The sequence below is a fragment of the Papaver somniferum genome, chromosome 1, assembly GCF_003573695.1.
Source record: "Papaver somniferum cultivar HN1 chromosome 1, ASM357369v1, whole genome shotgun sequence".
NCBI lineage: Eukaryota > Viridiplantae > Streptophyta > Magnoliopsida > Ranunculales > Papaveraceae > Papaver > Papaver somniferum.
In genome coordinates this window covers 245,651,605-245,673,232 of record NC_039358.1, presented here as the reverse complement: position 1 = coordinate 245,673,232, position 21,628 = coordinate 245,651,605, and the positions used below count along the sequence as shown (strand labels likewise).

General features: G+C 36.1%; 2 protein-coding genes and 1 long non-coding RNA gene across 3 annotated transcripts; 2 read left to right on the top strand and 1 right to left on the bottom strand.

Annotated features, from left to right (window-relative positions):
- Positions 1-6,780: 6,780 nt before the first annotated feature.
- On the top strand, positions 6,781-9,886 carry LOC113275748 (ankyrin repeat-containing protein NPR4-like). Its single transcript, XM_026525311.1, has 7 exons — positions 6,781-6,919; positions 7,036-7,527; positions 7,616-7,759; positions 7,873-7,953; positions 8,085-8,512; positions 8,613-9,050; positions 9,653-9,886. The coding sequence occupies exons 1-7, from the start codon at positions 6,781-6,783 to the stop codon at positions 9,884-9,886; spliced, it is 1,956 nt and encodes a 651-aa protein (XP_026381096.1).
- A 2,444-nt stretch (positions 9,887-12,330) lies between these two features.
- LOC113339973 lies at positions 12,331-13,090 on the bottom strand. Its single transcript, XR_003355218.1, has 2 exons — positions 12,931-13,090; positions 12,331-12,805 (listed from the first exon to the last, which is right to left on the bottom strand). It is a non-coding gene; the product is annotated as an uncharacterized LOC113339973 (long non-coding RNA).
- A 2,806-nt stretch (positions 13,091-15,896) lies between these two features.
- Positions 15,897-18,702, top strand: LOC113339965 (GDSL esterase/lipase 7-like). The gene is made up of 4 exons (XM_026585183.1): positions 15,897-16,188; positions 16,291-16,421; positions 17,817-18,324; positions 18,413-18,702. The coding sequence occupies exons 1-4, from the start codon at positions 15,918-15,920 to the stop codon at positions 18,622-18,624; spliced, it is 1,122 nt and encodes a 373-aa protein (XP_026440968.1). The 5' UTR covers positions 15,897-15,917; the 3' UTR covers positions 18,625-18,702.
- The last annotated feature ends 2,926 nt before the right edge of the window (positions 18,703-21,628 follow it).

Genomic DNA, 21,628 nt, shown 5'->3' with positions numbered 1-21,628 from the left:
ACTTCATGGCTTCTTTGAAATTTTTAGGCGCAGACCCAGCAGTAATTGCTGCAAGAAACTTTTTATGAACTGTAGAGAATTTATCACAACTAACATAATATGTCAAAGGATATGGCGTACCTGAGGATGACGATTGTGGAGAGTGAGCATGAGATGGACTATTTTGTCGTACAGTATGCGTTACAAAACCTTTTAGCCTACTAGACGGAATCTTCTGTCTCCTTCCTTTACCCATACTAGCGTCCGTCATTTCCTTCGAGACCATAGGGTTCTCAGTATTATCTGCAGGGTTCTCAGTAATGTCTTCCGGGTTCTCAGTAATGTTTTCTGGGTTCGCAGTAATACCTTCCTGGTTCCCAGTAATATATTCTGGGTTCGCAGTATTGTCTTCTGGGTTCTCAGTAATGTATATTGGGTTCTCAGTAATATCTTATGGGTTCTCTTGCTGCACTATTTCTTCATCATCACTCCAACACACGTCATTATGAGCCTGAACTGTCTCAGTTGGCTGATCAGGCACCCTAGATATGTAAGGAAACTGATGTTCATGAAACTCTACATCCCTTGAAACTAAAAATTGTCTCTTGTCTAAGTCATATAATTGCCATGCCTTCTTCCCAAAAGGATAACCCAGAAAGACGCATCTTCTTCCTCGACTTGCAAACTTATCCCCTTTACTACTTTGATCATGTGCATAACACAAGCAACCAAATACTTTCAACTGACTATATGGTGCCGGTTTCCCAAATAGAACTTCATATGGAGTTTTGTTATTTAGAACCGGTGTAGGCGTACGATTAATCAAATACGCTGCTGTCAAAGCACATTCTCCCCAAAATCTGATCGGTAAATTTGCTTGAAACCTCAAAGCTCTTGCCACATTCATTATGTGCTGATGTTTTCTCTCAACTCTTCCATTTTGTTGAGGTGTTCCTACACAGGATGTCTCAAAAACTATTCCATTAGTCTTAAAGTAGCCACGCAATGCATTAAATTCGGTTCCATTATCACTTCTGAAATTTTGATTTCTTTACCAAATTGACGTTTCACAAGCGCAATAAAGTTAAGAAATATTGTTGCAACCTCAGTTTTGCTTTGAATTAAATAAATCCACACACCTCTTGAAAAATCATCTACTATTGTCAAAAAATATTGCTCCAGAAGACGAGCACGTCTTATAAGGACCCCATAAATCTATATGAACCAAATCAAAACTACAACTGGATTTGCTCAAACTACTAGCAAAACTACTTCTACGATGTTTTGCACGTGGACAAATATCACACGCATCATTATTTTTCTTCAATAATCTACCCAGACCTGGTAACTGTTGTAACACTTTCTCTGATGGATGTCCCAATCGCTGATGCCACAGCTCATACGTATCTTCACTCACCGTAAGCACTTTAACTGGAGGCACACCACAGAACATATATAGTCCACCTCGTCGCTCACCCACTCCAATCACCTTCCTCGTCAACCGGTCCTGTATAAGACATAAAGTGTTAGTACATTGAACATTACATACTACCTCATCAATGAGTTGTGTAACCGAAATCAAGTTACAAGTTATCTGTGGCACATAAAGCACATTGTCCAATCTCAAACCACCAGGAAGAATAACTGTTCCTATTTTCTCAGAGTGAGCATATTTCCGTCCGGCAGTCCCACTGAACATGCTCTAATATCTTTACATTTATCATATCATCTCTTTTACACGTGACATGATTTGTAGCTCCTGTGTCTATAATCCAGGATGTTTGATTTGTCTTACCTTGGAGTTGGGAACTGATTTTTCTTGAATTTAAATATTCAAGAACCTGCTGAACTTGACTTGCAGTCACGCCTGTCAGTCCTGATGCATCTCCTGAAGATCCAGTGGCAGGATGAGATGATGCTGTTGCTCCCGAGATGTTCAAATTATGCGCACGTATATTGTCTTGTCCTCTACCTCCTCTGCTGTTCACAAAACCGCACGCACCAGCACGTCCTCTACCACCAGCTCTACCACCAGTTCGGCCTCCTCGACCATATCCTCTTCCACCTCTTTGTCTGTCACCCCACCATTCCGGGTATCCAATCAGCTGAAAACACCCTTCCTGTGAGTGCCCTTCTCGGCTACAATGCTTGCAAAATTTGTTAGGATCATACATATTATTGTATGGACGCTGATCTGACTGAACCTTGAACGCCATAATATTTTCCTGTGTCTGAGACGACACAACTCCTTCCCCCAATTTTAGACGTTCCGAATTAACCACAGCTTGATAAGACACGTCTATAGATGGCAGTGGTTCTCTTGCCAGTAATTGTTCACGCAGGGAGCTATACATGGTATCCAAACCAATCAAAAAATAGTGTAAGAAATCTTCTTCTCTCAACGTACTAACCTGTGTTGCAATGTTACACGTGCACTGGCCACAGCTACACTTTGGTATCTTCATGTACGTCACCATCTCATCCCATATCTTGTTCAATCTCCCATAGTACACTGCAACCTCCTCAGTTTTCTTCTGTTTGCATTCACTTAAGGCAGCTTTCAACTGGCAGATCCGAGTTCCACTTACAACACAAAATCTCCTCTTCAAGTGCATCCATAACATGCTCGCATCATCATAATCCCCCAACGTTGATCTAATATTTGTCTCCAATGTATTGCTGATCCAAGAGACCAGCATCGAATGCACTGCAATCCACTCCTCTAACTCCTCAGGTTCTGTTGGTTCTTTGATGGTTCCATCAACAAAACCAAATTTTCGTTTGGCTATCAATGATCTTCTCACTGCTCTAGCCCATTCATCATTGTTTGCTCCCTTTAATACAATAGGTGTGATGATAATCCCTGGTCCATCACTGGATCCCAGATGATATTCTGGTTTCTTCTTTTGCATGTTGTTTTCTACCTCTTTTCCTCTTTTAGATGATTCTGTATCATCCGCCATGGTTACTGTTCTAGGGTTTATTCGTGTTAATCAACTCTGGCTCGTGATGCCATGTTAGATTTTGTAAAACTCATATATCAAAATAGTTTCGTCTATCCTTCATTCATTCAATCTGCCTCTTATACAAGATATACAACCCTAGAGTTCGACCTTACAATGGACTGTCCATAACAGTTGAATCATTGGACTGTCCATAACAGTTGAATCATTGGACTGTCCATCACAGTGGAATTATTGGACTGTCCATAACAGTGGTGATAACTGTGAACTGAGACTGTGGTCTTGGGTCTCAAACTGAGACTGTGAAGATGGGTCTCGAGCCCATAAATCTAACTCTCCTAATACAATATCTAGGAGTGCCGTGTCTTGTTTTTGTTTGTCTCAACATTCAGGTTTCACTTTTGTGATTTGTATTCTAGTTATGGTGTTTGAACAACTAAACTTGTACCGAGATTTCACGTGAATTCAGCCCCCGAGTTGTCCATTTAGAGGAAAGTTTATTCTTACTTTCTTGCCGTCAAGCTATGTTGACAGACAGTGACTTTTGCAGACTCATGATGAATCTCCACCACGAGGCCAACCTTTCCCTTCAAATACTCAGGATGTTGATGAATCTCTTCCTCGAGGCGAAGCTGTTGTTTCCAATATTTGTTCTTCAGATTTTCAATGGGATGATGATCTTGATGAAGTCTCAGATTTCTCGAGCATAGGATGTCTCCAAAATGAGGTATTTTTATCTTGTGTACTTCTTTAAATTTCATATTCGATACACACTCATTATCTGTTATCAACTGAAGATGCTGATTCTAGCGTGTAATGTCCTCGTCATGTAAAAGGGAAGAAAAACAGAATTTTTTTTTTCAAAACTAAAATTTTCCATTGCCTCTGATCTCCTTTATGTTTTTGTTTATAATTATGGTTAATGATTTAATTAGATTAGATATAAATGACTAAGTTTATGTGGCTTTTAGGTTATTCTTAAATGTAACGCTAACCCCAGTTCCAAACAAAACGTAATATGATTTAGAAATTCTATACTACTTCCTAGAAAACCCTATTTGACATATCAGGTGGCATGGCGAATGAGTTGCGCCATTATGAGAAAATAATTGAGCGATAGAATTACTATCCTCAGTTATAATCTATAGCTCTGACGATAATATGAATATCACTGATATCATATTCTTCATCGCTCGATCATTGATATATCGTACAAAAGACTATTTTGTAACGACTATTTCCCCCTGCTTAGTTCCTATATACACGCGTATGTTCTTATTCAAATTACTTACATCTAGTAAGAAATGCATCAACAGAGGTTGCAACAACTTGATGACGAGGAAACAATTAATCGACACTCTTATACTCGTACATTCAGGCCAGATACTTAAATTTTGACAAATAAAAGAAGTATTCTCAAGAAAATATATTTACCGATGATCGAGGTGCTCTCTAAAGAGATCGGTTGCAAGACAGAGAAGTTTCTTTTCAATATCTAGGAATTCCAATACGAGAACATTGGAGAAGGACTGCAGTTTGGTGACACGTTTTGGTAAGGATGGAGCAGAGGTTGGAAACTTGGGAGAAAAGAACTTTAAACAAAGCAGGTAGACTCGTTTTGATTAAAAATTGTCCTGCAAGTTTACCAATTTATTACTTGTCTTTATTTCATTATTTGCCGGTGAGTGTGGAGAAGCGAATGGTGAAGATTATGAGAAATTTTTTATGGGATATTGTGGAGGGAAGAAGAAAGCTTGTTTGGGTTTTTTGGAAAAAGGTTAGTAAGTCTATTGAGAACGGTGGTCTACGTGTGTTAAAAATCTAAAGACAACCAATAAATCGTTACTAGTAAAACGGAATTGGAGATTTTCAAGGAATAAGCATAGCCTTTGGAGGAATATTGTGAATCAAAAGTTCAAAAGGAATAACGAATTGCTAATTCCGGATGTTGATAATAATTCACAGTGCCGGAGTCAATGGAAGAATGTGGTTAATTTGGTTCCTATTATTCATGACTTGGATGTCTTCACGGTGATGAATGGAAAAGGCACTCGTTTTTGGAAGGATAAATGCATTTAAAGAGGTCGTCTGCAAGATATTTTTCCGGTTGTTAATAAAGCAACAAGAGATAAGGAAGCTTCTATAGCCGAGATGATTGCCAATGGGAGATAGAATGCCAATGGGAGATGGAATTGTACGTTCGAGAGGAGATTGAATGAAAATGAGAGACTGGAGTAGGATTTGCTGTGCCGCTACATCCCTATCTCAACGTTGGAAGATGACGACGATGAGGTAATCATTATTCAGAACTTTAGCACCAATAGGTGCTATGAACTGTTGTCAGGAGATCAAATTCCGTGTAATTTTGACAGACACCTTCGGAAGAGTACAATACCTAACAAGGTAAGCTTTACAATCTGGGCTTCTTTCCATGAGTCTCTCCCAACTAGAGATATGTTGTCTCATAGAGGTATTCAAATAGAAAGCGCTTTGTGTGTGCTGTGTGGAGGCGAAGAAGAAACCACAAATCATATGTTTATGCATTGTTCTTTTTCTTTCATGGTTTGGGATTATTTCATCAAGGCCTTCAAAATCTCTTGGCCAATGCTGAGAACGTTGTTTCAATTGTTTGAAGCTTGGACTACGAACGTCTTGTTTGGAAGAGCTAAAGTGGTTTGGAAAATTATTCGTTATGCTATTTGTTGGATTTTTTGGAAGGAGAGGAATGCGAGAGTTTTTGGGGATGACATAAAAAGAACGAGATCATTGATCTTGTTAAGCAATTGGTAGTACTTTGGTCTTTTGATTCAGATACTTTTAAGTTTGTTCCCCTAGCCTTATTTGGAGCAATTGGAAAGCACCCGTGAGTGAGTGATTTGTTTGTATTCTCTTTTTTCTTTTAATATAATCTTTTTTCCAGAAAAAAAATTGTTTTGACGATGAAAAAAGAAAACAGAAAAAAAAAAAGAAAAAAAAGGCACAAACGTGAGTTTATGCAAGGGGCAGCAAAATGATTATGAAGCCAGCCGCCTCATAACTACTTATCGTGGATGGCGATAAGGGAGTGGGAGCTAGGTGGTGTTGCGCGAGAACTCTGTCCACGTCTTATCACCAAGGATGTTTTGGTTGACTCGATCTTTTGGTTGACTCATTAAACTTCAGTATACGAGTTTGCAGCTCATAGAGTCTTTGACAATCAACCTCGGTAATACGATGCATATAATCAATACTCAAACAGACGTACCATATATACCAACTGGCAATAGACCACCCATGGACAAAAGTTTGGTTCTAGACACACTCCACCAATCTAGTGCCACTCATCGAAACAAAAATACCACCACCTTGGAACCTTCAAGTGTTGATCGAAGAAATGTTCCTCGCTCTCCAAATTATTCCACACCACGCATTCATACATATCTACAAAGAAAGAAAACCAAGCAGCGAATGGAAGGAAACCAAGAAACGGATGGACTTGTAAACAACACAGCGGAGACCAACGAAATTAATAATTTCATCACTTCCGTCTGGGATCACACAATTCCTAATTTCTTAACTTCCATTACTTTCAATGGAATGACGTATAAGGAATGACGTATTCCTATGTACTAAACTTCTAGTTTTTTTATTCATTTATTAATGTTTCAAAAAAAAAAAAAAATCACCATATATAGGAGTATCTCTTCTAGTTAACTCTACTTTATTCCAGATAAATTTTCAGATTACAAAATATTTCTCTCCCTCAATCATCGATCAAATTTGAAATAAGAAATCCGTCCTCTGTTTTTTCTAAGTAGATTTAACAAAAAAGTTGTAGCAGCTAGCAAAAGACTGTATCATGGGAATTATAAGGAGGTTTTTCAATGCCACCGTAGGAGCGGTCTCAAAGTACTCAAACAAAGTTCGTATCTCTGCTGAAGAGCAACTAGAACTAGGTACTACAAGTTCTAGCTTCCCCTACTGCCATCAAACTGCAGGTAAATTATGAACTCCGATTTCATTTTCATACTCACTCAAAATAACATGAAAAAAAAAATAGTTTTCAATATACAATATCCATATCAAACACTTAACTTGTTGAAGCTTGTTACAGAATATATTAGGGAGCTGGATCTTAATCGACCTCTATTACTTGCTGCAATGAACGGTAATTGGGAATCAGCGAGAGATTTCCTGGAAAAAAATCCTTGTTCAGTGAATGCTCGTATCACAGGAAGCGGAAGGACTGCATTGCATGTTGCAGCTGGTTCAGGGCACTCAAAATTCGTACTAGAACTGGTCAAACTCATGTCCGTAGAAGCACTTGAATTGAAAGACAGCTACGATGGTAATACAGCACTTCATCTTGCTGTTATTGCTGGGCTTGAAGATGCTGTTAAAGCAATGGTGCAAAAACATAAAGAGTTAACACGTATATGTAATGAAAATAAGTTGAATCCGCTGCTCAATGCTGCTATTTATGTCAATAAAGAGCACCAAGAAATTATTACATTCCTCTGTGATGAGATGAAAGATGAACCAAGTAACTTTCAAGGTCATTTGGGAGCTCAACTTATATGCAGTATAACTCGTGCTGGTTTATACGGTAATTATAAATCTATATTTTGTTCTTTTATTTCTTTGTGGCATATGATGAGCATTAACTCATGTCAGAGATTAATATTAATTTGCAGAATTGGCATTTAAACTAATCGGTAGACACGCAAGTTTAGCCACTGCACAAGGGAATGATGGCAACACTGCACTATGCGTTCTAGCAGAAAAGGATATTTCGATCCCAACGGCCTATGAGGAATCGATATTGTCTTTCCTAACATGTACGTATATGTTTCTGAAATCATTAAATACCTCCACCTGACAAATTTGAAGTCATGATTTTTTTTTATTTTTTTTTGCAAGTGAATAAATAATAATCTCCTCTCTTTTGTAGATCATCGCCTAAGCACAATTACTGATGAGATGCCATCTATATTTCTCAGAGTGCTACTCTGGTTCGATCATAAATCTAGGGGTAAGCCTCTAGTCATTCTCATTCCTCACAGAGAACTTACTTGATTAAGCTTTAGTTTTTCTTGCACGGTTGCCGGTTGGCCATTAGTTTTTTGTTTTCAGTTACATCTTAATGATTGGTTTCATTTGCAGGGTTTCACCATGGTAAACGGAAATCCAAAAATGTCCTGAAATTGGCAAAGTTAATTGTTGAAAAGTTTTCGGACATGCCCGGAGAAGACGTGTATCATTTTTTTAACCGCTCGGATTTTTTGAATAGTGCGACAAAAAATGGATCAATTGACATTGTGAATATATGCATTTCAAAATATCCGGATCAGCTTTGGATTCCTCAAGAGCAGAGAAACATATTTCAAATAGCGGTCGAAAACAGACAGGAAAAAATGTTTGATTACTTGTATGATCACATGAACGCAGATGAGAAGATTTTAACTACTCGCCCAGTGGATTCAAATGGTGGTAATATGTTACATGTTGCTGCCAAGATTGCACCTCCTTCTCGGCTAAATATTTATTCTAGCCCTGTTGCTCAAATGCAAAGTGAGATTATTTGGTTTAAGGTGCGTTTTCTATTGTTTTTACTCTTTATAATAAGTCTAGCAAGTAAAATATATACCAAGTGTTTCTAATTGTAATCTGGGTTTTTTTTTTCTTGTAAAGAAAGTGAATAAGAGGGTACCACGTGCTTTCAGAAGTATGAGAAATAATGATCGTGAAACTCCTCAAGAGGTTTTCACTCGGGAACACAAAGATTTAGTGAAAAAAGCCGAGGCATACATGATACGTACAGCCGAATCATGTCTGGTAGTGGCAGCTCTGGTAGCTACGGTTGCATTTGCGGCAGCAATTACACTACCTGGTGGAACTTTCAGTGATGGTACTGATGCAACTGAGAAAGGAAAGCCTGTACACTTGCAAAAGCAGTCATTCCTTGCATTCATGGTGGCCGATGCTGTAGCTCTCTTTTCTTCAACTACAGCAATTCTTCTGTTCTTGTCTATCTATATTGTCAATCATAATGAAGGGAATTTTAAGGAAGTATTGCCAAGAACACTGAAGAGAGGTGTTGGAAGTCTCATCCTATCGGTATTGAGTGTGGTAATTGCATTTAGCATGGCAATTTCAATCATACTCAAAGATAGATATATATGGGTTCCATATCTGATGTTTGCGGTTGCCGCTTTTACTTTTTATATATCTTTGAATCGTCCGTTGAAATTGATTTTCGAATTGGACGAAATCGAGAAACCACTCTACTGGACGACATCAAGAGATCATCAACCTGATGTGCCACTTCCTTAGCAAAATGTCTGATCAACCTGTGTTGGAATTTAATATCAAACATAAGCTAAGTTTCTTATCTTTCAGTTTTGAATAAATCACAGTACTTGGTCTTTGTCAGTTATACCGAGTATTTAGGAATAATTGTTTCGATTTGTTAGCATTACTGGCTAGTTTTCTACTGGCTAGTCCTCTGTAAACACCTATAAATAGGCGGTGTTATTTGTTTTCTTAGTACAGAGAACTGAAGTATAAGTCATCAATAATAGCTCTTATTCTTCATATCCCATTCTTCTATACTTTGTTGTGATTTCAGGTGGACTAACAATAGTTAGATCCTACATTTGGCATCCAGAGCTAGTGCTCGATCATTAAGCTTGCGCTGTTTAAATTCTTGCATGTTAGGTGTTTGATAAAAGGCTACAACGAAAGATTCTGTACAGCCTCAAGTTCCACAGTTTAGTGGGAAGAATTATGATCGATGGAGTATCCAGATAAAAGTCTTGTTTGGTTTTCAGGAGCTTACGGAGATTTTTGAGGCTGGTTTCTTCGATGTAAATCCAACAGTTGGTGCAGCTCTTCTTCAAGCCAAAAAGGACGATTTGAGAGAGAACAGGAAGAAGGACAAGAAAGCCTTGTACTTCATACTTTAAGCCCTAGATGACGCATTTTTTAAAAAGATTTCAGCTGCGAAAACATCTAAGCAAGCGTGGATATCTTGCAGAAAGCATACAAAGGCGATGACAAGGTGAAAAGTGTAAGGTTGCAAACCTTACGAGGTGAATTCAAATCTCTATCCATAAATGAATCTGAATCCGTTTCTGATTATTTTTCTCGCGTTCAAGTTGTTGTGAATTAGTTGAGAGTAAATGGTGAGACTTTAGCTGATAATCGTGTAGTTGAAAAGATTATGCGATCATTGAAAGAAAGTTTTGATTACGTTGTTGTTGCAATAGAAGAAGGAAAGGATTTGTCTATTCTAACCATTGAAGGATTAGAGGGTTCACTGTGTGCTTATGAGTACAGGATGAAGCAAAGAAAGACAACTTCTTTAGAGCATGCTTTGAAAAGCAAGGCCGTTATCGCTGACGAGGGAAGCTCCAGCAAAGGAACATCATCAAAAATGGCTCTCCGTGCAAGAAAGATAAATCCAAAGTTGAATGCTACCATTGTGGAAAACTTGGATATTACAACACTAATTGTTGGTTTAAGCCGAATAAGAAGCCGGAGCAGGAAAACTTTGTAGATATTGAGGAACCAGAAAAGTTGTTCCTTGCTTGTTTGCAATATTTCACAAGCGTAACATCCCATGTTTTTACCATGGCACATGCTGAAAGATGCGCCATTGCATGAGATAAATCTTTATCTCAAGTTTCTGTCGCGTTAAGAGGAATATTGTCATAGAGCCAATTTTGCATCATGATAATGCATTAGGCCATATGGGTAAGTGGCCTTGCGACCTAAGAATAATTTCTGGGAGGATGTAATTACATTTATTGCGCATCAGATGAAGTTTCCGCATAATGGTCTAATTAATACCACCGATCTTTGGGGATCGTACAAAAACAAATTTATTTAAGGCCAAATAAGACAATTTACCTGGTTTTTTTATCAAAAAATATTATTTTAATTAGTTGGAAGCGTAACCTAATTTATAATTATTTGGATAAAAGAAATATAAGATATTTATAGTTACAAAATCTCGTGAGTCAAATTAAGTCTTATGATAATGTGTAGTAATTATTAAAATCATTATGATAAAATCGTATATATAAAACGGGACTATTATATTGAAACACAAGGAGAAGTCATGATTGTCTGCTAGTAAAAGGAATCAAGAATTTTTGGGAAGGGAGAGTGTCGTTTTGCGGAGGCCCAAATCGTATAAAATGCTAAGCCCAGTTCTAAATACAATGTAATGCTCAGCAAGGAAGCCCGCGCTGTGTCACTATGTGTTTGATGTTTACTCCCACCTTTATAAAAAGATAAAAATTGATCTAAAAAATCTCAGTTGCTACTGGTAAATATGAAATGAGATAAGAACCTAAAAAAACCAAATTAAATGCAACTTAATCTGTGAGTTATTATTTTTTCTTTTTCATGGAACTGAAAAATGAATTGATTAAGATTGACTGTTTACATAGTATGCTTCATCCTGCACTGTGGCAGTGATCTCAATTGGAGAATCTAACAACCAAATGCTGCTTAATCTTTCTACTCTAACAAGTCTAGATAACTTGTCGGCAACTTAATCTGTGAGTTATTATTACTCTACTTAACTTCGCGTTGAATTAAAATTAAGATTATTTAATCGAGAATTTGATTAGACTAATGATTTTCGGTATACTATAATCCATGATTATGAAAATAATAATAATTATACTGCATTTTCCTGGCATATATTTGCATGACTTGTTTAATGCTGTCATGCATCCTGTGATTGCCTGATTGGCTTTCGAAATTTTATTTAGACATTTAAAAAACAAATTTTATTTAGACATAAAAAAATAAAAACGAAATTATAAATTATAATTGTGGCATTTACTTTTGGAAAAACAACATTTTTCAAGTAACTTTTTACATTTCAGTTTCTTTGAAGTGAACAACATAACGAGGAGCAATTTTTTGTTTACGATACTATAACGTCCGATCCAGCTTTTGATGCTATCGTGCATCTTCTTGTACGTAGTCGATTTGTCTAGTTCAGATGTTCTTATCAAATGCAAGCAGTTGATTTTTAATTAAACCGGAAAGAACTCACAAACAACCAAAAACTGTGATATTGTCTATGGAGGACTCGTTGCTTAAGTTGGTGATCTGACTAGCAAGATGAGATATCAAACATATTGTTTTTGGATTCATCATCCGGATTCAGTGACAACGATTGGAATAATTAATTTTGTATGCTATAACCCATGTTTATTAATTAACATAATACTGATTTTGTAAATTTATAGAAGGAATGATATGTCCAAAAATTGGATACTATTACAGTTTATCGCTCATTTTTTTCATGAATTATTCGTAATTTGTATTTTTATTTGGATTTGGATTTTATTTTTCTTGTTTCATGATGTTCTTCATTATCTTCTAGACATACATGTAATTTATTTTCCCATAAAATATAATATCACACGATATAAAAATACCAAGAAAAAAAAGAGGATCAAATGCTGATTAAAGGATAACACACAGGACTGATAAAAGTAGGCACGATACATTGTCTGTAATGAGATCTAGACATACACTAGACAACTGATGAAGAAATACGTACGTGATCTCTGATCATATTATTGTAGAAACTGATGAGCTAGATAATATATACTGGTGTACTGGCGTACTGCTAAACGAATTTATCAGACTGCAGACAGTATATTATATGAGTTTAGAGAAAATATTCCCAGCAACATAAGCATTTGGTTGCTTCAAAGCTAAATATATCATGGATATAGTTGGTCGTTATTCTAAAAATAGTGGCGGCAGCTTTGCACCACTCTACACAAACCCCATTCTTATCAGTCTGAAAAGTATCCATCGACCAGTCCACACAATAGATTTCGCCGTTCACACCTCTATCAACCACAACAACAATAACAATGACAAGAACAAAAATTAGTATTGAACTACTACTATCAACAAGTATATACGAACAAATTAAAGAAAGCAATTAGGAATGAAGGAAAAAATAAAAGCTTACTGAGAACACATCAAGACGATAGAAATGAACATAAGACCAAGAAAAAGTGGAGAGAAACACAAAGAAGTTGTTTTTGCCATGGTTTTGATTATATGATCGTAGTAGCTTGGTTGTGGAATTTTAATGTACATAACATGCTCATATTTATAGAGAAAAAAAAGATTCCGTCAGAATTCATTTTTATTGTTTTTATTGCCCATAGGATGCCCAATCACATGACGCATGATCATACCCCGTCGGATAAGGGCTACATATATAAACAACACAAGTTAATACTAAGTCAAATATGGCAATTATGTACCTGCAATATTGTATTTTAATCAACAAGTTAAGGTTTAATGTATTTTAATCAACAAGTTAAGGTTTGATCCAGTGTAACTTGGTTGATTCCTTTCCCTCTGTGACTGCAGATTGGTTTTGGTAATAAAACATTACGAGAATTGAAATTGCATATTGAATACATTTCCAAAAAATATTCCATACTGAATGCAAAAACTGTTGAGGATTCGTCCCACATTGCTAATCTTCCTAGACTAGATCCTTTTTATATGCATGAGGGTCTTTCCACTTATTTCCAATTGGTTTTGAGTTGGAAACCCAAATACTATTAAAAACAAGGGGGTATTTTAAAGTTAAATGCTCAGAACTCACCAAGCGCTGAATATTCGACAACTTTTCTGTCTCAAAATAACAAATAATTAACTTGAGTAGATATTCTTAATTAGAGGTAATGAGAATATGGATTCTGTTAATTTGTATACCCGTATACCTGTTAACTTGTTGTATACCCTTAGAGCAACTCCAATGGTATGATTATAACCAAAGAGCGAAAACTTTAAAAATACCAAATTTTTTTTTGTTATAGTCCATGTTGAACACAGCGGATATGGAGTAAATTATAGTCAAGCACTGGTTCAATCTCCGCTCACTCACAGACGAACGTTATTCCCGTCTCATTTACAGGCGAACGTATTATATGCGCATATATATATGAAGCGAGATTATATTTACGTGTAATACCAGACGAACGTACAAATTACGCATCAAATGAAACGAATCCAGTAGTCACCATTTGACAGGCTTTAATTATAGCTTCGCCCCATTAGGCGAGAATAATACGTCGGCCGCAACCAAGCGTAATTTATACTTTCGCCCATTAGTCGGACGGAACAATACTCTAGGTTCTCTAGAAGGGACGTGATTATAGTGTTCGTTTGATGGAGCCTATACGCTGTTTGAAAAAATGCATCTAAAAAAATCTACTTCATATTCCATTAGTAATAACCAAATTCATGTTCTAGGTTATGGTTTTGGAACCCTGGTTTTCACGACGTTTGGCGAGCTTGGTGAGGAAACAGTGGGTTTATTTAAGAGGCTGCATAATAATTTGTCTAGGTTTGATGTTGGTGTCAAGAAATATAATTTCTTTTTTCAGAGATTAGAGATTGTGATTCAGAAAGATGTTGGAGCCCAACTTATAACTAGAATTCCAACTAGTTTCATGTCGTCTGATGATGTTCTTGATGATTAATCTTTTTCTATTATAAAGAAAAATTATTAATTCATGTTCTATAAATATTTTATATAGAAGATGCGGATGCGGATTTCTTGATTATTCTACTAAATATCACCATTGTTGCTTACTACAGAACCAGAACAAGCTTCTCTCCTCCTAGTTTTGTGGGGCGTGAATATAATGTTTGTTTGATGGGGTTTTAGTATAATCACCGCCTAAATCAAACGAATTTTAAAAGTTCGCCTGTCATCAGTCGTAATTTATATCCACGCCCTTCAGGTGTAATTTATATCTATGCCTCACAAGCAGACGGTTAATATACATCCGCCCCTTTTCAAACCAAGATTATACTTATGCTATACATCCGCCCCTTTTCAAACCTAGATTATATTTATGCCTATAATGCAATGCATTTTATAATTCCGCCTGACCAAATTTAGTTCTGGTCCAGATCATGGACCAAATATACTCTAAAACAGTAAAAATACTAGACTATATTTAGTTTTAGTCGTCCCACTGCGATTAGTTTCTCGACCACAACTATAGTTCTGGTCGTCCATTGTGGACGCTCTTAGAATATTTATCTGATTAAGCGACTTCGTTCTACTAGTATAAATTTCTCCGCTTGCCTATTCAGGTTACCGTTAGTGTGTCACACTCACACGCGCTTGTTTGCTTAATTGAGGATCGGATGATTAGACCAACTAATTTAGGTATACTATAATCCACGTTACTCTTGACATTTTCTGTTGATTTGCGACTTTGTGTAATCCTTACTCTATCATGCATCATGTGATTGCCTAATTGGACACCGACGGCTTTTGAAATTTTAATTAGATATAAATTTGTAATCGTGACATTGATTATGATGGTGACAAGAAAAACAAACCATAATGCGTACCTAATCCCTGGGGCATGCATCGCTCATTTGCTCAAAAGATCCAAGATAATCTATCAAACTGCACGACATTTGTGCTGGGACACATTATTATCCTTCTTATCATCAGTTTGAGAAATTTACAGATTTTGACTTGACTCAACTTCTAAAAGAGTAAAGAGACAAACAATTCCTATATATGCAACATGGTACAATTGTACAACCCTTTTTTGGTGCTCGTATCAATTGAACGGGAAGAATTCATTTGGCTGAAATTTAGTCCTACTCTTCGAAAATCATTGTTGAAATAGGAGGAGGTAGCACGTCTGTTTTCTACTTTCTTGGAGGAATTCTTTTCATTTCAATAGTTGTTAATTTCTTCTAAAAAGCAGCCATTAAAACAATTCAAACTTGACCTAATCTTGTCATATTTATCGAACATCTAGTTGATAATAATTTCTATGCAAAATCAACTTTTGATTAATCTAATCAAACAGTAGAAAATTCTAGAACTTCTAATTAACCCTATAAAGGATAACACCCTATAACACTGATTACAGTACACTCATTCAAAATCTCTAATAAAGAGTTGTCATGAAGTACGCTTCTCTGTTCATTGGTCTATCTTTCTTTCTGATTCATCAGTTTTCTTCAACCAGCCAAGGTCTTGTTCTTGCATCATCAGTAGTGCATGCAAATAAACTTGCACCAGCAATGTATGTGTTTGGTGATTCTGTGGTTGACAGTGGAAACAACAATTATCTTAAAACACTAGCAAAAGGAAATTATAAACCATATGGAGTCGATTATCCGAATGGAGCTAGTGGCAGGTTCACCAACGGCTACACCATCGTAGATTATCTAGGTGTGTGTACAATAAATTCTCCAAGAGTGTATTACCAGAGTACTGGCTTTCTAAATTCAAGTTAATTTATAACAAAATTGGTTTCATAATTTCATTTGGCAGCTGCGTGGCTTGGATTACCGTTTGTACCCCCGTATTTAGGTTTGTCAAAAGTAAAAAGGAGCAAAGTAACAACAGGTATAAACTATGCATCTGGAGCAGCTGGTATTCTTCCAGAATCAGGAACCGCAACAGTAATTACACTTTAATTTCACTTATTTATTCATAATTATCGTAAGGGTATTTGGATACAATATTTGAAAGTAGTTGTTCGACTTAATTAGGTTGAAAGTATTATTCTTGTAATACCTTGACAACTAGTCTAGCATCAAATGTAGTTTGCACTTTTAAGAAATAAGAAGTGAAGGTTTTTGAGAATTGGTTTAAGTGCTTATTTCGACCACCTTAGAGCATCTCCAACCAGACTTTGGAGAATTCCTATGCTTTAGGTCACATAGGATTTTTTGTATTTTAAGAAAATAAAAAATTGGTTAAAAAGATCAAAATCAACAATTTCTGGGTGAAAAGGACAGTTAGATTTTGATACTATTTAAATGGCCAAAATTTTTGAAAACAGCTAGGATGTAACCGGTTTCATCCTTCCAATTTTCAAATATTTTTTCTTATTTTTAATTTAAACAGGATGTATCCAGTTTCATCCTTGCTATTTTTTAAGTTTAAGCTAGGATGAATCCAGTTTCATCCTTGCTAAATTTTTTTGTCCATTTCACCCAAACTATTTTTTTACTCGTCTATTTGAACCGTGATTTAAAAACATTTGGACAAATGACCCATTTTCCGTTAAGAAAAAAACTTCTCCAATGAAAACTTTAAAGATAAATGTAAGGATGATCTGTCAGGTAGTTATTCTCACATCCTCTACTCCATCCTCTGGTTTTAGAGGTTTCCTCAGAGGATGTAAACATCCTAATCATCACAACCTAAGGTTATTAATTCAGTAGTTAAATATCTAATTTTCAAATCAATGGTTTAAAATGTTTTCAACTAATAAATTTGGTTTATGGTTGGAGATGGATTATTTTTGACATCCTTAAATCAGACAAATTCTATCTCACATTCATAAAGAAACCTTGACAGTTAGGATTCACACTAAGTTACCATTGGAGATCCTCTTAGTTTTTTGAGTTTTTCCTGGGATTTTTGTTTGTTTTTCAGGATCTTTTTTTTTCTCTTCTCTTTTTCGGTTTCTTTCCTCCTCTTTTTGGTTGGGTATAACCCTTTTTGTACTCCACTTTTGATAAAATATAATCTTCATTATCGATCAAAAAAGAAAAAGTAAATTTTTTTTGTTTCAAATTAGTTATCAAACTAACATTTGACTTTCGGACTTAATTAAGCCAATCTAGAACTCATAAGCAAAAGAACATTTTGATTCACAAAAATTCAACTTTTGCTTTTGAAAGTCATTATAAAGTGTGTTGCCTAACTAAATTTTGGCTTTTTACTTCTATCGAGTTGAAAAATAACTTCTTAAATTGTTTCTAAACAGACCATGAACAAAATCTTGCTTCTAATTTCTGAAACCGACTTCTGCTTCATGCTCTTATACTTTTATCTTTTTGATACAGGGAGACAACTTGATCTTGGGAAACCAAGTGAATTACTTCAAACAAACAGTCCATTTTGACTTGCCTAAATCCTTGAAAACACGGAAAAAGATAACCAAATATTTGGCCAAGTCCATAGTTGTTGTTGTAATAGGAAGCAATGACTACCTCAACAATTACCTGCAACCAACAAGATACAATAGCAGCAAAATCTATACACCTCAACAATATGGTGCTCTCTTGGTATCAACACTCGAACAACATCTAAAAAATATGTATCATATAGGTGCAAGGAAATTTCTAGTGTTTGAAATGGGTCCGATTGGGTGTTTACCATCAGTAGTTAATAGTTTTAATCCAGGACCAACTACTCCATGTATAGAAGGTATTAATGATCTGGTTAAGATTTTCAATTTCGGAGTTACAAATATGATTCAAGATCTTACATCCACCTTGAAAGGCTCCACTTTTATTTATGGAGATGTCTTCGAAAACACCTATCAACAAGCCATTACTCCTCTCAAATATGGTAAATTCTTTTTTTTTCTCCGAATTCCCCCCCTAAAATTTTCATGTAGATAAACTACCCATATAAACTAACCCACTGTTAATTTTAGGCTATTCTGGAGGAAATGCGCCATGTTGTTCCATTTCAAATGCAAGTTCACTCTGTCTTCCGAATCAGACACCATGCAAGAACAAGAATGCTTATCACTATTGGGACGGATTTCATCCAACTCAGAGAGTTAACTTTGAAATTGCTAATGGATGTTTCAGAGGCTCATCGACTTGTTTACCCATTAACGTTTACCAACTAGCGTGCATTTAAGTTATTTTGGTGTGAATAAGGAGCAGCTGTATGTAAATTGATTCATTGATTTTAATAAAACTTGTTTGTTGTTATCTACTAATCTGTCGCAAATCGATGATACTCTAGCTAGCGAAATTATGCCAGATCTGTGAAGATAATTTTGATGAGTATTAGTCTGCCTGTTGTTAGCCCTTTTTGTGCAGTAATAGTTAGGTTGGCCGTGTTGTCCCTCGTTAGTAGATCTTCACATTATTTCTGGTTGTCTCCCGGTCTGCACTGTTGTGAATAATGGTTACAGGATTCTTACAGTTCTAGCACTATAACACTGATGTAACATCCTTTGCAGCAAGTCAGCAACCTCTTAGGTCTACCGACCTCCTCTTCACCACCATCACATAAATCACAAGCTTTGAAGAGTAGTTAAAGAAATGATATAGTGCTAAAATTTTCTATAAATTGCTACTACAAAGCAATCAGGTAACCCACCCCAAAATTCTCAATTTTAGCTCAAGTAATTCCACTCAGTATTTTGCTTCAATCGATTTTTTTTTATTTATCATGGTTAAGTATATGCTTATTAGCGAAATTGATGTAGTAGCAGCGTCTGCAGATCTTATATGGCCTGTTTTATACTCTAAGGAAATTCCTAAACTTGTTAAAAATAAAATTATCCCAAGTTCATACGAAAAAGTAGAAGTTCTTGAAGGTGATGGTGGTCTGGGTACCGTCGTTCACATTGTTCATCCTCAACGTATGTGTAATTAATCAAGTTATTACGTACTCATAAATTATCTTCTACTTTTTCTCATAATATATTTATTATGTGTAATACTTTTCATCTAGCATTAACAAAGCTACTCCAAATCCACCTAAACCTAATCCTCAAAAACCTTCCAATACGGGAGTTTCCTGCGCTCAAATGCTTAGAAATCACCCAAAAAAACCTATAAACCATCGGTGTTCAACCTTGATTGCCAAAACCAAACAACCAAGCCAACATACCCTCCTAAGATTTTAAAAAACTCACCTTTCCCCTGTGATAAATTTGCTGCTGGTAACATGGTCTCAATTAAAAATGCTAGAGAGGGTGAATTTTTACAGATTTCTAGTTCAGATTCAAAGTCATTAGGCTCCTGGCAGAATGCTTTTGTTTTATCTGCACCTTCATCTTTCAACTCATGGTCTTTTGTTTCCAAAACTTTGGGACAAATTCTTGGAACTAATATTACGTTTTTTTCTATTAATTCAACCCAAGCATTATTTTATGTTCCTAATATACCAACTGGCAAAAATTTACTGATTTCTTTTGTTCATGACAACAAGATTTTTACAGTAAATCGATGGAGAACAGATTGTTGGGCCTCAAATACAGCTGATATAGAAACTGATTTTATGATTGAAGTTCATGGTATCCCGTTCCAGTTTTGGTCATCAGACATTATGCATGCAGTGGGAAAAATATGTGGAGAGGTCTTGTGTATTGATCCTACAACTCTAAGTCTTGTAGATTTAGCTGCTATGAAGATGAAGATCAGAAACAGGCATGGCATTAATTTTATACCAAGATCCGTGAAGATACACACTAGTCAAGGGATTTACACAGCTTTCATCACGGTGGTTAGCATCATCAAAAACAAAAAAGCGAATACAATCTCAAGATCATTAGATAATCATGATCATCATGTCAAGGTCAAGGTCAAACGTCCACCAACATCACGTAATTGGAGGAGTAAGAAGCGCCGGAAAATTTGCCCAGAAGAAATTCTAGCGGCTTCTGTTACGGGAAAATTTCAAAATTTGAATTTGAATTTGAATAATCTGCTCATCATAGTAAGAAAAAAAAGCGGATCCGTAAAAGAAAAAAGAGGTTACAGGCAACAGTTCGCCGAGTGGATATCATCTTCCAGCTAGTTAAAAATACCCAAACCCAACCCAAACTCACAACCCAAACCCCATTCCAGTTATCTAAAGTCAACCCAACCCAAACCACATTCATCAACCCTAATATCTCTACTTCTCCTGTAAACAGTGATACAGTGATAGATATGGATATTGATGCTCTATCAATACCATCAAAGCCAGCTTTCCATCTCTCTATCGAGGAGAGTTCACCTCCATCATTATCAAGCGCCCTCACCAAAACTTGTACTATGGAATCCATTCTATCATTCATAAAATATTATCATCCCCCCATCCCGGTATCTTTAACACCAACCTTAAATATCCTCTCTCTTTTTAAAACAACCTCCACTTTACCACCTCTTTTACCCAGTCCTAATCCAATATCACCTCTTTCTAAAACAACCTCCACTTTACCACCTCTTTTACCCAGTCCTAATCCAAAACCAATGTACAACCTACATAAACCTACTATTGTAATACCACCATGGGTTATTGCGGAAGTTAATAGACTTTTCCTGTATGGTTGTAATTTAGGCATTAAGCTAGACTGCATGCCAAACCACTCCAAGAAATACTTCCTCAATATGGTCGTAGCTGAGGGTCCAGTGTTTAAGAAAAATGATATGCATCTTTCAAAGGAAACATATTGTATTCGAAAGAATTTTGCAGTACAAACTTTTTGCTGTAAAACTTCCAATATGGAACTAGCAATTAGAGAACCAAAAGAAAGAGCTACTCCTCTCTTAGGTCTTCAGGATACGTTCATTGTTGATATTGAATAAATAATAGAGGACAACAGCTCTTCATCTACTCCTACTTATCCTCCTAGATTTGACTCTGTAAGAAATGAAGAGTCTGATGATGCAACATCTCCTTTGTTGTCAAATGGTGTTATTCCTAAGAAGTTGCTATCGGAATTGAAACGTCTAGGAGTGGCACCATCGTCTGTGGATTCTTCTGTCAAGTCAAAAAGAAGAGTTGTGGGCTCAGCAGTATCCAAATGAATATGCAAATTCTATCTTGGAATGTCAGAGGGTTGTGTTCAAGAGAGAGAAGAACTATTTTGAAGAAAGTTATCAATCTTTATAAGGCTTATATCATCATTCTTCAAGAGACTAAG

Coding starts and splice junctions, on each gene's coding strand:
- LOC113339965 (XM_026585183.1), top strand. CDS start 15,918: ATGAAGTACGCTTCTCTGTTCATTGGTCTATCTTTCTTTCTGATTCAT. Junction 16,189..16,290: donor CACCATCGTAGATTATCTAG/GTGTGTGTACAA, acceptor TTCATTTGGCAG/CTGCGTGGCTTGGATTACCG. Junction 16,422..17,816: donor CAGAATCAGGAACCGCAACA/GTAATTACACTT, acceptor TTTTTGATACAG/GGAGACAACTTGATCTTGGG.
- LOC113275748 (XM_026525311.1), top strand. CDS start 6,781: ATGGGAATTATAAGGAGGTTTTTCAATGCCACCGTAGGAGCGGTCTCA. Junction 7,528..7,615: donor AACTCGTGCTGGTTTATACG/GTAATTATAAAT, acceptor ATTAATTTGCAG/AATTGGCATTTAAACTAATC. Junction 9,051..9,652: donor TCCTATCGGTATTGAGTGTG/GTAATTGCATTT, acceptor GTTTGATAAAAG/GCTACAACGAAAGATTCTGT.